The following is a 14,576-nucleotide window of genomic DNA, read 5'->3' as shown; positions in this document are numbered from 1 at the left end:
ATTAATGTCGTATTCTTAATTTTTTTTTTCCAAAATTGGTCATTTGGTAAAAAATTTCTATATCTTTAATTTCTTTGAGTTTTTGCCATACATTAATTTACTTAAAAGTTTTTTTTTTACTTCTTGAGAACTTCAGATAAACCCATTAAAGTGAGAAAAGAAAAAGCCCAGTAAAAGCCCAGACCAATGATCTCAAAGTTCTAACCTAGATATAAATACAAAACATCTAGTAGTGATGACTTCGCACCTCAGCGCTTTCACCATCATCTCGAGATTACTTCAGGACTTTAGGGTTTCAGTGATCCGCAGCTGCACACATCAAACATGGCGACTCAAATTAGCAAGAAGAGAAAGGTGAGCCTGCTTGTAAACTTGTTCTCTCGTCAAATAGATCTCTTTTCGCTGCATCGTATGTCGAACTGATTCCTTGAGTTCTGTTAGTTTGTAGCTGACGGTGTGTTCTACGCCGAGTTGAACGAGGTTCTAACCAGAGAGCTTGCTGAAGATGGTTACTCTGGTGTGGAAGTTAGGGTTACTCCAATGAGGACTGAGATTATCATCAGAGCCACACGTACTCAAAATGTTCTCGGTATGTACTCTCAAAAGCTAACCTTCTTTTTGAATCGAAAGGTTGGGACTTTATATGTCATTTGGGTGTTTATAGGTGAGAAGGGGAGGAGGATCAGAGAGTTGACATCTCTTGTCCAGAAGAGATTCAGGTTTCCTCAAGACAGTGTTGAGCTTTACGCTGAGAAGGTTACTAACAGAGGTCTGTGCGCTATTGCTCAGGCCGAGTCTCTCCGTTACAAGCTCCTCGGTGGACTTGCCGTTCGCAGGTTCGACATCTATCTTATACATTTCTGTGTTAGCTTTTCACTCATATAATGAGGTCACATTACATGGTAATAGATAGGATTAAAGTTTATAACTTTTGTCATTTTTAAGAAAAGTGATTAAAGCTTATTTGTAGAAGTCCTATCTTTCATGGGCAATCTAAGATTGTCTCGCTCTATAATTGGGTTGTATTTGCGTTAGACAAGGTTTGAGCAAGGTCTTGGCTAGTTGCTGAGTATATGTTGAGCGTTGTGATGTTAATTTTGCAATGATATTGTGTTCTGTAGGGCTTGCTATGGTGTCTTGAGATTCGTCATGGAAAGTGGTGCTAAAGGATGTGAGGTGAGTTTACACATCCCTGTGTATTCTCTAATATTTTTTCATCTATAATATCTCATCTTAACAAAAAAATGCTTACTTACTGTCAGGTGATTGTGAGTGGAAAGCTTCGTGCAGCACGTGCCAAGTCCATGAAATTCAAGGACGGTTACATGGTTTCCTCTGGTCAGCCAACCAAGGATTACATCGACTCTGCTGTCAGACATGTTCTGCTTAGACAGGTTAGTGTGTTTCTTCTTCTGAGTTCCCCACTAAGTGAATAAAATATGCTAGCGATGTCTAAATTCTAGACTCTGGTTGAAACTCTCAAATGTGCAGGGTGTTCTCGGAATCAAGGTGAAGGTCATGCTTGACTGGGACCCTAAGGGAATAAATGGACCAAAGACACCATTGCCTGATGTTGTCATCATCCATACCCCCAAGGAGGATGATGTCAACTCTGCTCCTGCTCAGGTTACTGCTCCGGCTGCCCTTGCACCGGAAGCTCCCCTCACAGCAGTAGACTACCCTGAGATGATCCCAGTCGCCTAGAAGAAACCTTTTGGTTACTCTTACCATGGGATACTTCTGTTTTTGTTATAACTATTCTGTGTCTCTTGATACTCGGTAGTTGTTTTTCTAAATCCTCCAATTAGACAAGTTTTTTTTCTCATGGTTCCAAACTTATGCCAATTATTTTTTAGACTGGATGCTTATGTTCAATGGAATTTTTGGTCTTAATAAGAACAAAAATTACTACTACAACATATTATTATGAAACAGAGCATAACAATTGCCTCTTCTATAAAATGTTATCCTCTGTGTGGTCGAGTATCTCACTTTTGTAGTTAGATTCTACAAATAGATTGAGCTGTCACTCTACAAAAATAATGAATCAGACACCAGAAAGTTAATGTTCTAGTGGGGGTCTCTCTCAGGCTACATAGCTAATATGTCCTGTCCTTATCTCAAGATGTATAGAGATGTCCTTACCTTGGTCTTTCTGATTATGTGAGTCAAGTCCCCCTTTTCTGCCTCTATAAAGGAAAAAAAAAAGAGAATGCAACTCTAGCTTTACAAAAGGAGTTACTTGTGATCGGCGAAGTTATACTAATCATTAAATTTGTATCTGTAGACAGGAAAATGGACTGTGGCAAAGTTAACAACACATTGCTCTCTTGGTATAAGGAGCTACAACATCAAAAAAGGGATCATTTTACTAATTCTGTAGCTTCACTCCCTTATCGGACCCGGTTCGAATTAAACTGGCTCAATTAACGGACCGGTTCGAGTTAAACCGCGGGCTTTATAGACGAACCTTGCTTGAATTAACCCGGGTCAATTAAAAGAAAAATAGTGGGTAGTTAGGCCCTGTTCGTTTGTACATCTGAAAGATGCATCTAGATGGTCCATCTAGATGCCTTATCCAGATGCTCCACCTAGGTGTTGTTCGTCTCTACAGTTCGTTTATCCATCCAGATAAATCATCTGAATGCAACTATGTTTGTTTGCTTTTTTCAACTTACATTTACATCGAGATGAACTTGTTACTAAAATAATTAAAATAGATTTGTTTCTAAATTTTTGGCGGGAAATTGTATTTTCCCGGTTTTGACGAGAAATTGTGTTTTTTGAGTTTTGACGGAAAATTGCATTTTCGGTTTGCCGGAAAATTACGTTTTTCGGCGAGAAATTACGTTTTTTCGGTTTTGGAGAAAAGTGTGTTTTCCAGTTTTGGTGAAAAATTGCGTTTTACCGGTCTTGGCGGGACATTGCGTTTTCTCGGCTTTGGCCAGAAATTGCGTTTTTCCGGTTTTTACGAGAAATTTCATTTTTCGGTTTTGGCGGGAAATTACGTTTTTACGGTTTTGGCGGGAAATTGTTTATTTCCGGTTTTGACGAAAAATTGTGTGTTTTCCAGTTTTGACGGGAAATTGCGTTTTTAGTTTTGCCGGGAAATTGCGTTTTTCGGCGAGAAATTGCATTTTCTCGGTATTGGTGGGAAAGTGTATTTTTCCAGTTTTGTCAAGAAATTACGTTTTCCGGTTTTGGCTGGATATTGCGTTTTCCCGATTTTGGCCAGAAAATGCGTTTTCCGGTTTTCACGAGAAATTTCGTTTTTCGGTTTTGGCGGGAAATTACGTTTTTCCGGTTTTGGCGGGAAATTGTGTGTTTTCCGGTTTTGACGGAAAATGACGTTTTCCGATTTTGGCGGAAAATTATGTTTTCCGGTTTTGGCGGGAAATTGTGGTTTCTCGGTTTTGGCGGGAAATTATATTTTCCAGTTTTGGCGGGAAATTGTGATTTCTCGGTTTTGGCTTGAAAGTGTGTGTTTTCGATTTTGGCGAGAAATTGTGTTTTCCGGTTTTGGCGGGAAATTGCCTTTTTCTGATTTTGACGAACGATTTTGACGGGAAATTATGTTTTCCGGTTTTGGCAAAATTATTTTTTTCCGATTTTGACGAGAAATTGTGTTTTCCAATTTTGACGGGAAATTGCATTTTTGGGTTTGGCGAGAATTTTTTTGTTTTGACAAAAAAATTATCAAATTTTTGGTGAAGACTCACCTTCACCCAGATGCTCCGTGAAGACTCACCCTCATTTAGATGAGAATTTGAGATGAGTTTTCATAAATGCAGTTGGGTGATCCATCTGGATGTAGCATTTTAATGTACAAAACGAACATCAACTTGCATCTTCATCCAGATGGATCACCTGGGTGAGCAAACGAACAGCACCTTAGTTAAACAACCCTAGGGATGATTCGATTAAAAAAACGATCTATTATATGATTCGACTCCTCCAGCTCGCCAACTATCATCATCTTCTTCCTACGAGCTCTCCTACTAGTTGTTTGAACGGAGAAATTCAAAATCGAATCCACCACTTCCTCTGATCATCCCTTCCTAGTATACTCTTTCGAGGATGGATCTGCCTAGTCTCGCTTTGATCCTCCGAGCCGCCGCTCTCAGCCCCAATCCAGATGAACGCAAAGCTTCTGAGCAGCAACTCAATCAGGTCTCTCTTGAATTCTCGTAAGCTGTATACACAAAGGTTGCTAGTTCTCGATGTAGGCATAAGACTGTTCACAGATCGATACGGTGTTATATGACTTACTATTTTTAATAGACTTTGAGTTCAATTTTTTGAGTACCTGATGCCGGATTGTTTCTGGCTGTGTTCTCTGTGTTTCAGTTGCAGCACACGCCACAGCACTTGGTGAGATTGCTCCAGATAGCTGTGGATGGGAACTGTGACATGGCAGTGCGTCAAATCGCTAGTATTCAGTTCAAGAACTTCATTGCTAAGCACTGGTCACCTGAAGGCTCGGGTGCGGGAGAGCAGCAGCAGAGGATATTGCAAAGCGACAAAGAATTGGTGAGGGATAACATACTCGTCTATGTCACTCAAGTTCCAACTTTACTCAGGTAAATTTGCTACTTAGCTCTGGGACTCTTATCATTCTAGTCATCCGGCTTATTATTTTTTTAATTGGCTCGTTTATTTGTGGTTTCTGGTAATTTGTGTCTCTGACGTCTGTGTGATTTTTTGAAAAGATGACATAACTTGTCTGATAGATAGTGTCTTCAAGCTGGTTGACCTCACTTTTTGTTTTACTTTAACCTGCAGCAGACTCATATGTGTATCATGCATTGTATATGTGTATTTGCATTGTCCCTAGTCGCTACATGTGTGGATGTTGGATGATATCTTAAGAAGTTGGCATTTTTTCTTAAGCCTTGATTAACAACCCGATTTTTTGTTTTTGTCTTTTTTCTTTCTTAACGGCAATTATAATTGTCCTCATTTTCCCAATTTATTTCATAATCCAGATCACAACTTGGAGAGTGCCTCAAGACTATTATATATGCTGACTACCCAGAACAATGGCCGCGTCTTCTCGATTGGGTGAACTACAACTTGCAGAATCAACAAATTTATGGAGCTCTGTTTGTGCTACGGATACTCTCGAGAAAATATGAGTAAGTTACATCACTTTCCATTCCGTATTCTCGTTCCCGTGTGTATGATTCAAAGATTTTTTTGTTAAAATTTAGGTATTTCAGTGTAGCACACCGAGTAAAATCTTTAGGTGGTAGCCACTCCTGATTAGAGAGTTAAAGGGAAGATATAATTGTATTGGCAAATGAGTGTTAAGTGTTAAAAAGTGTAGAATACAATACAATGCTGTACGTGGCTCTTTCAAACACTATTCATAATGTCTTATGAAGTTTATATGAGTTCCAGCTATAGGAACGCAAGGTGTGTATTACATTGTTTATGCATAAGTAGCACATCCCCTTGATTTTGTTTCATTATTTTGGTTTTAGGTTCAAGTCAGACGAAGAGAGAACACCTGTTACCCGCATTGTGGAGGAGACGTTTCCTCTACTTTTGAATATTTTTAATGGGCTTATACAGATAGAAAATCCATCACTTGAGATAGCAGAGCTCATGAAGCTGATATGCAAAATATTTTGGTCATCCATATATGTAAGTCGCTAGTAGAATCAGTTAATTGTGCTTCTCTCTGTGGAATTTTGCATATTGTTTTGTGTAGTATTTATTTATCAAAGGGTAAAATGTGTGACAAGAACTCCTAGATAAGTGGTTATAACTCCACTTGTTATCCCTGTCTCTGTTTTCTAGTATTTGAGATTATCACATGCATTGCATGGTGTCTTTATCATATTAGCAATTGGCAACTTTACTTGTTGAACTCCTCTGGTTTAGCGAAACCCCAATAAATTAACAAAATATTGGCATCATAGGCTTCCTAAAGCTATCACTGTTCTTGTTTTATTTCCATGATGATTTATGATATCCTGATCTTCATTTTTAGTACTTTCCAAAGGTTCGCCACATGATTCATTTTGTTTTATTTTCTGTGGCAGCTGGATCTCCCAAAGCGATTATATGATATAAACTTGTTCAATGCATGGATGGTTCTGTTCTTGAGTGTTTCGGAGCGTCCTGTTCCAGTTGAAGGCCAGCCTATGGATCCGGAACTTAGAAAATCTTGGGGCTGGTGGAAGGTCAAGAAGTGGACAGTGCAGATTTTAAACAGGCTCTACAGTCGGTAAGTCTCTGAAGCCTGTATGTTGAAAAGAATACTCTTGGAAGGTCCACTGAAATTTTGTGAACATTTGTTGTGACAGGTTTGGAGACCCGAAACTTCAAACTCCCGAATGCAAACCTTTTGCCCAAATGTTTCAAAAGAGTTATGCAGGCAGAATTCTGGAAGGCTACCTAAATCTTCTGAATACAATTCGTGTTGGAGGCTATCTTCCTGATAGAATTATCAATCTTCTCCTTAAGTACATAAGCAACAGGTTTGTGTTACTTTTAGTTTCAGTGGCATACTTGTATGCATTCAGTATGCCCACCTGGCTGACTTAAATTCTCATTTCCCTGGCATTATAGATTTGGTTTTTGGTCAACGTATTTATACTTGCTGATTTTAATTAGAAACTTTTAGATGGTTATCTGTTTGTTTTATTAGTAATTTCACACTATTCGACCTTATCATGTGTTCAGTGTATTTTGCCATTTCTCCCTGTATTTTGGCATGTGGTATTATTTCTTGTTGAAGGGAGTTCTTTATCCTTCGACACTAATTCATTGTTTCTGCAGCATTTCGATGAAAAGCATGTACAATTTGCTGCTGCCTCGGCTGGATGTTCTGCTCTATGAGATTGTTTTCCCTCTAATGTGCTTTAATGACTCTGATCAAAAACTTTGGGAGGAAGACCCACATGAATATGTGAGGAAAGGTTACAGTAAGTATTAAAAATAGTGTGACTTCCTGAGAAGTTTCAAAGATATTAGATTGAATGATATTTTCTGTGCTGCATTGCAGATATTATTGAAGACTTGTACAGTCCGAGAACAGCGTCTATGGATTTTGTAAATGAATTGGTCCAAAAACGTGGGAAAGAGAACCTTCCGAAATTTGTTCAGTTTGTTGTAGGGATCTTCAGGAGGTATTCCATTTGAGCTCTTCTGCTTCGGTCTTCTTCTTCCTGTTGTGAACTTGTTTTCCCACTTTTTATAGTTATGACGAAGCTCCTGCTGAACATAAGCCTTATCGTCGAAAAGATGGCGCGATGCTTGCTGTTGGAGCACTTTATGATAAACTGAAGCAAACCGATCCCTATAAATCTGAGCTGGAGCATATGTTAGTGCAACATATTTTTCCGGAATTCAATAGTCCAGCTGGACATCTTAGAGCGAAGGTATTTACTGTTTTGGCTTCTTAAACCTTGTCATGGATGCCTCAGCAATCCATGGTTGCCATAGTAGGAATACTTCTCAATTTATTTAAAAACTTTCTGTGTATCATTTCTTCAAAGAATTGTTGAACGAGAGGAGAAATAAAAAGAAATGATAAATGATTGCTATACTTGGGCGAGTGCTACAAAGTTGTGGATATTTTAGGATAAACTTCCTATTTCATGTCCAGTATTAGATAGTATATTCTTTGGTAGCCCCTTGATGTTTCTTTTGGACGTAGGCCGCATGGGTAGCCGGGCAATATGCCTATATCAACTTCTCAGATCAGAACAACTTTCGTAAAGCACTACATAGTGTTGTCGCGGGAATGCGCGATCCTGATCTTCCTGTCCGTGTTGATTCAGTTTTTGCATTACGTTCATTTGTTGAGGCGTGCGAGGGTATGTGCTTCTCTCCTATGCATTTATATGTGTGATTCTGTTTGCATTTGTTTACCCGTGTGCATTGTCTTTTTGAATGTCTGTATGTGGCTGATTATAACTCTGGTCAAACTTGCAGATTTGAATGAGATACGTCCAATCCTCCCTCAATTACTTGATGGTAGGTAAACCTTTTCATAAAAACCAGATGGTCTGTATCGTCGGAGTAAACTAATACTTTAACTTAATGGTAATATTGTTCCTATCAGAATTTTTCAAACTCATGAATGAGGTAGAGAACGAAGACCTTGTTTTTACTTTGGAGACCATTGTCGATAAGTTCGGTGAGGAGATGGCTCCGTATGCTTTTGGATTATGCCAAAATCTGGTAAGAAAATGAGCTCGCTCATGTGTATAGTTGTTTTGAATAATTTGAACTTTGAGATATATTTATTCCTGCCTCTCTTTTTACTCAGGCGGCTGCATTTTGGAGGTGCTTAAACACGTCAGAAGCCAGTGATGATTCGGATGATATGGGAGCTTTAGCTGCAGTTGGTTGTTTGCGTGCCATAAGTACAATCCTTGAATCTGTCAGCAGTCTTCCTCAGCTGTTTGTTGAAATAGAACCAACGATACTTCCAATACTGCAGAAAATGTTGACCAGTGATGGCCAAGGTAAACTGATGTATTAAAATACTTCTAGAGTTTTTCTCATTTACCTCTAGTCCTTAGTTTGTGGACTACAAGCATATTTAAGTTATGTTGTGTATAGATGATGGACTTTTGAACTGAATTGTTCGCCATTTTGATTAAATTCCTTCAGTAATAGTATGCATTTTCAGATAGGACATATAGCCGTTGTCTTTTTTTTTTTGTAAGCCTTTTGTCGTGTAGCAGCACTAGAACTCATGATCAATTTTTTTTTTTTCAAATAGAAACTAAAGCATTTAAATTCTCATCCTATTTTCTTTGGCAGATGTATTTGAAGAAGTTTTGGAGATTGCATCATATATGACCTTTTATTCACCTAACATTTCCTTGGGCATATGGGGTCTCTGGCCATTGATCGTGGAAGCGTTGAACGATTGGGCAATTGATTACTTTCCAAGTATGGCTTCTCTCGTACCTGTTTTTCTGTATAGTTCACTCTGACACTGCGGAACTTCCATTCACTAAGTTATTTTTTTGAAAATGTAGATATTTTGGCTCCGATGGACAATTTTATATCAAGGGGAACTGCTCGTTTCCTCACTTGCAAGGAGCCCGACTACCAGCAAAGCCTATATAATGTTCTTTCAACTGTAAGTATATCTTCCAATAGTTAAGAGTTCATGTATGTGGTCTGTACTTGTTATATTCTGATCTGTAAGGGTATAAATTTTCGTACGTGTCATGAAGGATAAAATCTTCCATTAGTATAACATAATACGAGTTACCCATGCCTTCTGGCACAGTATTATTGGCCGCGAGTGTATTGGGTAACAGTAAAAACATATTCATTTAGCATTAAATATAACAATTCTTGCTGCCGTTGAGTGAAGATGTTGTACATGTATAAACGTTTTCCAAGTTTTTATACCCCAGCAAATCACTCATCACTTACATACAATACCATTTGTTACCTTCATAGCTAATTTATATCTCGCGTTTCTGTTTCTACAGCTTATGACCGACAGAAACATAGAAGACAGTGAAATTGAAGCAGCTCCAAAGCTTATTGAAGTTGTTTTCCAGAATTGCAAAGGGCAGGTGGATCAGTGGGTTGAACCATATCTACGACTCACTATTGATCGGTTACAACGAGCAGAGACTTCATACTTAAAATCTCTTCTTATACAAGTGGTAAGAACTGTGTGGCTGTGATTCCAAATTTCCATCATTGTTTTATATGAATCAGGCGGGCTTGCATGAATTTATTCCATTGCTGTGTTGATGTTTACAATGATTAATTGAACCTTCTTTGCAAGAGAACCACCATATATCTGCTACAGCTAAATTTTTTTCTTTGTTGATCACAAGTCCTCAAAAAAAAAATCATGATGTGTATTGGCAGGTGGCAAATATGCTTTACTACAATCCAGGTTTGACGCTTGGTGTGTTGCATAACACAGGGCTTGCTTCAACAGTGTTTGATATTTGGTTCCAGATGTTGCAACAAAAGAAAAAGAGTGGCCTGCCAGTAAATTTCAAAAGGTATATTTGATGCTATTCATTAGGTCCTATCTTGTTCGTGGTAGCTTTAAGTGTAACGGTCAACTGATAAGGCGGTTGCTCCTTTTTTTACAAGGGAACATGATAAAAAGGTTTGCTGCTTGGGTTTGACTTCGTTACTTGCTCTCCCTGGTGGTCAATTCCCCGACGAAGCTCTGCAACGTGTTTTCAGGGCAACACTTGATCTTCTAGTTGCATATAAGAATCAGCTAGCTGGTATGTTATGCACATGATCCTTTTTCTCTCTACTTGGCGTGGTAACGTTTACAATTATTCCCTTTCCGATATCTCTCTCAGAAGCAGCAAAGGTGACAGAAATAGATTACGAGGATGAGATGAATGGACTCGAGACTGATGAGGACGAGGATGATGATGGGTCTGATGGGGAGATGGGCATGGATGATACAGAGGATGGAGATGAAGCAGAAAGCATGAAACTGCAGAAGTTAGCTGCACAGGTTTGTCAAGTGCTTGTATCACTTCCTCTGCCAAATATGCTCTACTTTTTCTGGAACTGACTCTTTGCCAATTCGCTTGTTCGTTTTCCAGGCCAAGTCCTTCAGATATGTTGATGAAGATGACGATGATTCTTATGATGACTTTAGCGATGACGATGTGTTCCAGTCACCCATCGATGAGGTGGATGCCTTTGTATTCTTTGTCGACGCTATCAGAGGTACCGCTATATAAAATCTTCTGATCACCATTCTCGGGGCACACGATACTATAGAGACCAGTGAACACCTTGCTTATTCGCATCCTTGTCCTTTAAACAGTTATGCAGGCATCAGACGCGCAGAGGTTTCAGAACCTTAACCAGTCACTGGACTTCACTTATCAGGCGATTGCAAACGGAATAGCACAACACGCAGAGGTGAGAAGAGTGGAAATCGAGAAGGAGAAGCAAAAGAAGGCAGCAGAAGTTGCTGTTACTCCTGTTCCTGCTATATGATCAAAGTAATAGTGTCAGATAAGATTCCCGTGTGGTTGCGGTCAGAAGATTTGAATGTTTTGGTGAGATTGATTGACCGAGATGATGGTCTGAAGTCTCCTTCGTCTTGCATGGTTCTGGTGTTGTGTTTGCGTCACTTCTGGATTGGGTATACTCATAAGGGAGAGATATTTTTTTTTTGGGTGGGGGAGATTTTATGTACTCTTCAGACTACGTTGCTCACTACTGCACACATTGCGTCTTGTCTTTTTGGGATGTGTTAGTTTTGTCAGGAAAGTTCCATTGGTTTATTTTTGGGATCTCACATAGAGATCAGCAAAGGTCACTCATCAGGTTGTACGACCATTCTTTCATAAAGTGAAAAAGTTATATCATACAAAATTTCCTTTACTGTAGTAATGTATTTGAAATCCCAGCATAAAATTTCGTTTACATTATTTATTACTCATTACTCAATGAATTAAAGTTGATAAATTGTCTTAAATCTCTTAAATAACAATATAAAAAAAAAATCTAGATTTAACCAAAAACGTGATTTTAGCCTGTTACAGTTTCTGCACTGTGGAGTTGTTAACTTGATGTTCAAGCAACATTGTAATCCTCCAGCTAAGATAACTAACCGCCGTAAATCAAGACCAAGGTTAGCTTGCTTTATTGAGATGTCAAAATACTAATCTGCTTGAAATGTCAAAAAACATCTTCCTCATCAGTTGGTTTTGAAAATTACAGATTTAAATCTGTATGATCTTTTGCTTTTATTTTTCTATAGGAGAAACAAAACAAAAGTAAATCTTATGAAACTTTGTGTGTTGAATGTAACAAATGAAGCAAAAGAAAAAATAATTTAGAAACCAAGATATGAGGGAGGTCAAGAGGAAGAACAGCAAGAGAAACCGAACCCTTGCGTAGATCCCTTATTGTCGTCCTTAACGAGACTTACTCGGCTGTTCCACTTCAGTTCGGTTTTATGCGTATCGGAGTTGAGTTGTTTCCTGCTAACATTGGCGTAGATGTCGCGGATCACCATTTCAAAAGCTGTTTTAACGTTTGTTGAATCGAGAGCCGATGTTTCCATAAAGAACATTCCTTGGGTTTCCGCTAGGGCTTTGCCTTCTTCGACGCTAACCGTTCTCATGTTATCTAGGTCGCACTTGTTCCCCACCAGCATCCTCGCCACCGTTGTATCTGAATGTGCTGCCAAAAACAAAAAAAATCAGCAAAGTTTTACCAAACCAACATTCATATGGAATTTTACACACAAACTCAGGGTAAATGTAATAGCATTAGAGATTTTTTTTTTTTCTAAAATAGAGAGTTTATGGTTACCAACTAAGACTAATCTTAATAGAAAGTGAAAACAAGAATGAACACAAACTAATCTTTTATCATCTAAGAGTTAGTTAGGAGTTTGTTTGTCGACTTGCACACCATACATCCACCAAACCTTGAGATCTATCTAATAGTCCTTCCTACAATGTTAAGAATCTAAACCAAACAGCTAATCAACCAACTAAAACATTTTGTAATATTAGTCAAACTATAGGACCTAACTGCAATAATATTCAACATCAGTTGCATTTTTCAACTTACTCTTGAGCTCATCAAGCCAACGTGCGACGCTCTCAAAGGTTGAGCGACGACTTATGTCGTAGACGACTAGCGCACCGACTGCGCCGCGGTAGTACGCGGAGGTGACGGCACGGAAGCGTTCTTGACCAGCAGTGTCCCAAATCTGAGCTTTGACATCTTTGCCTTCGATCTCCATGTTCTGCGTCTGGAACTCGACGCCGATCGTGGCTTTGGAATGAGCGTTGAACTCGTTACGAGCGTAGCGGGAGAGTAGGTTCGATTTACCGACGGCTGAGTCGCCGATTATCACAATCTTGAAGAGGTACTCCTCTCCTCCTTCTTCATCGGACGACATCTTTTGTTTTGCTCTTCCTCTTCTTCTTGTTTCTAGAGAGAGAAAGATGCGAGTGGTTTAGAGAGAGAGAGGCGCGGAGCTGGCAAGTGGCAAGGAAATGCACAAGACAGGACATACTGCGCATGAAGTGATTCATTTATGATGATTTATCAATTTTTGAATTTTTTAAAAAATATTATTAGTATTTTTTATGTTTTTAGAATTATGATCCGTGAAATTCGGTGGAATTAAATTATTCTGAGAGAGAATGGGCCAACATATATATTTTCTGTTTATCAAAAGGCCCATTATCAGTAATATGGGGCATGTTTCTAAAAAAAAAGTAAACCAAAACCTGACAAAACCATTTTAAAAAGAACACACCCAAATATAAAAGTCAAAGGGAAATTGCATTGTACATCAACCAAACAAAAGTTAATTACTGAATAGCTAAATAACCTACCTCACAAATACACAGCATCGACATTATAAATAATAGCCATTTTGTCCTTGAAAAATGACCGGGAAACCGTCAACATTTTAAATTAATTTTAATTACCATAACTGTTCATCATTATGTCGTGGCCATTCGATTTTCACCCATCACTTTTAATTACTTTACCTTCCTCCTTTTCTCGGGTATCTTGCACAGTGTCTTCTTCTTCACATTACTTCTTGATTTCGGTGACTGTCTTCGACATTAACAACAACTGTTATCAAAATCGAAGGAAAGAGCAAAGAAATTGTTGGGGGTTCTTCGATTGTGGTCTTTCATCTTTTTCTTGTCTGCGCCATCGGCGACGGCCGCTGTCTTTTACAAACGTAAGTTCTTTTCTCTTTCTTCGATTATCTAGGTTTTTCGTGTGATAAATCTCCGAGGCATATTGTTTCAAGATTTAACTTCACTCTAGTAGTTAACTCACCGGAATTTAATTACTTAATTACGTTTTACCTAAATTCCCTCCGATAATGGCGGAAATATAGTATGAAGTTGAGGATGGGTAATGGTCGAAGACGAACGAATGGTAGTTTATATATACGTCTTCAAACACGTTTATTTTTTCAGTTTTGTCCTCATCCATCAATTTCATCGAATGTTGTAAACTTGTTTATGGGAAAGTTTTTTCAGTGAAATAGAAAATTATTTCTTAATATGTACATTCTATTTTACGTGAAATATCTCTGCCAACAAATAGTACAATTATATCAGATTCCATGTACGTTCTTATAATATACTATTTGGTTCGACAATGTTTGTACTATGTCATATACTACTCACTGTTTTAACTATACTAAACCATGTCTAATAATTGCAAATGTTGATGCTTTTACAGATAAATCATGGAGGATTTAGGCCTTCCTAGTATAATGTTCGAGTCTGGAATGAGCCTTACGGGCGTAAGCGGGTGAACAGCTACTTCCACTTCCGATGGATTGACATCGTCAGGACTAAGTTAGATGATGGATTGATATCGAACTTTTCTACTCTTAACCCTTAGTAATTGACGCTTTCATATGGACATACCCTACAACCAATTATGTTGTATATTAATGAACCATATGTGGGATAGTACAATAAGTGAGTCAATTGTACTGTCTAAATCTTTTCATGTGGAATAGTACGATATTATAGTATACTATCTCAACAACTGTTTATGTAGTTGTAATACTGTTGATCAAATGGTTTGGGTTCACTTTTCCCAAA

General features: G+C 38.4%; 3 protein-coding genes across 3 annotated transcripts; 2 read left to right on the top strand and 1 right to left on the bottom strand.

Annotated features, from left to right (window-relative positions):
• The first annotated feature begins 200 nt into the window (after positions 1–200).
• Positions 201–1,917, top strand: LOC108847086 (40S ribosomal protein S3-2). The gene is made up of 6 exons (XM_018620257.2): positions 201–354; positions 442–589; positions 665–836; positions 1,122–1,176; positions 1,263–1,394; positions 1,492–1,917. Exons 1-6 carry the CDS (start codon positions 325–327, stop codon positions 1,702–1,704), a joined length of 750 nt encoding a protein of 249 aa, XP_018475759.1. The 5' UTR covers positions 201–324; the 3' UTR covers positions 1,705–1,917.
• A 2,012-nt stretch (positions 1,918–3,929) lies between these two features.
• Positions 3,930–11,358, top strand: LOC108847714 (importin beta-like SAD2). Its single transcript, XM_018621036.2, has 21 exons — positions 3,930–4,170; positions 4,348–4,580; positions 4,986–5,135; positions 5,484–5,646; positions 6,048–6,232; positions 6,312–6,485; positions 6,787–6,932; positions 7,013–7,136; positions 7,208–7,388; positions 7,667–7,826; positions 7,945–7,986; positions 8,075–8,193; positions 8,282–8,480; positions 8,782–8,913; positions 9,003–9,106; positions 9,468–9,647; positions 9,859–9,998; positions 10,093–10,232; positions 10,314–10,474; positions 10,566–10,692; positions 10,793–11,358. The coding sequence occupies exons 1-21, from the start codon at positions 4,078–4,080 to the stop codon at positions 10,966–10,968; spliced, it is 3,129 nt and encodes a 1,042-aa protein (XP_018476538.1). The 5' UTR covers positions 3,930–4,077; the 3' UTR covers positions 10,969–11,358.
• Positions 11,359–11,745: 387 nt separating this feature from the next.
• On the bottom strand, positions 11,746–13,012 carry LOC108845963 (ras-related protein RABA5d). The gene is made up of 2 exons (XM_018619167.2): positions 12,559–13,012; positions 11,746–12,162 (listed from the first exon to the last, which is right to left on the bottom strand). Exons 1-2 carry the CDS (start codon positions 12,890–12,892, stop codon positions 11,837–11,839), a joined length of 660 nt encoding a protein of 219 aa, XP_018474669.1. The 5' UTR covers positions 12,893–13,012; the 3' UTR covers positions 11,746–11,836.
• Positions 13,013–14,576: the final 1,564 nt, after the last annotated feature.

Source organism: Raphanus sativus, chromosome 3 (assembly GCF_000801105.2).
Source record: "Raphanus sativus cultivar WK10039 chromosome 3, ASM80110v3, whole genome shotgun sequence".
NCBI classification, from domain to species: Eukaryota; Viridiplantae; Streptophyta; class Magnoliopsida; order Brassicales; family Brassicaceae; genus Raphanus; species Raphanus sativus.
The sequence above is the reverse complement of the archived record's forward strand: the minus strand, read 5'-3'. Positions and strand labels throughout refer to the sequence as shown.

Bases quoted from the DNA above. Each gene is read 5' to 3' on its own strand.
- LOC108845963 (XM_018619167.2), bottom strand. From the start codon at position 12,892: ATGTCGTCCGATGAAGAAGGAGGAGAGGAGTACCTCTTCAAGATTGTG. The intron at 12,163-12,558 runs GTAAGTTGAAAA...TGTTTTTGGCAG, and splicing joins TTGGCTTGATGAGCTCAAGA to CACATTCAGATACAACGGTG.
- LOC108847714 (XM_018621036.2), top strand. From the start codon at position 4,078: ATGGATCTGCCTAGTCTCGCTTTGATCCTCCGAGCCGCCGCTCTCAGC. The intron at 7,389-7,666 runs GTATTTACTGTT...TTTTGGACGTAG, and splicing joins CTGGACATCTTAGAGCGAAG to GCCGCATGGGTAGCCGGGCA. The intron at 9,648-9,858 runs GTAAGAACTGTG...GTGTATTGGCAG, and splicing joins AATCTCTTCTTATACAAGTG to GTGGCAAATATGCTTTACTA.
- LOC108847086 (XM_018620257.2), top strand. From the start codon at position 325: ATGGCGACTCAAATTAGCAAGAAGAGAAAG. The intron at 837-1,121 runs GTTCGACATCTA...TGTGTTCTGTAG, and splicing joins GGTGGACTTGCCGTTCGCAG to GGCTTGCTATGGTGTCTTGA. The intron at 1,395-1,491 runs GTTAGTGTGTTT...TCAAATGTGCAG, and splicing joins GACATGTTCTGCTTAGACAG to GGTGTTCTCGGAATCAAGGT.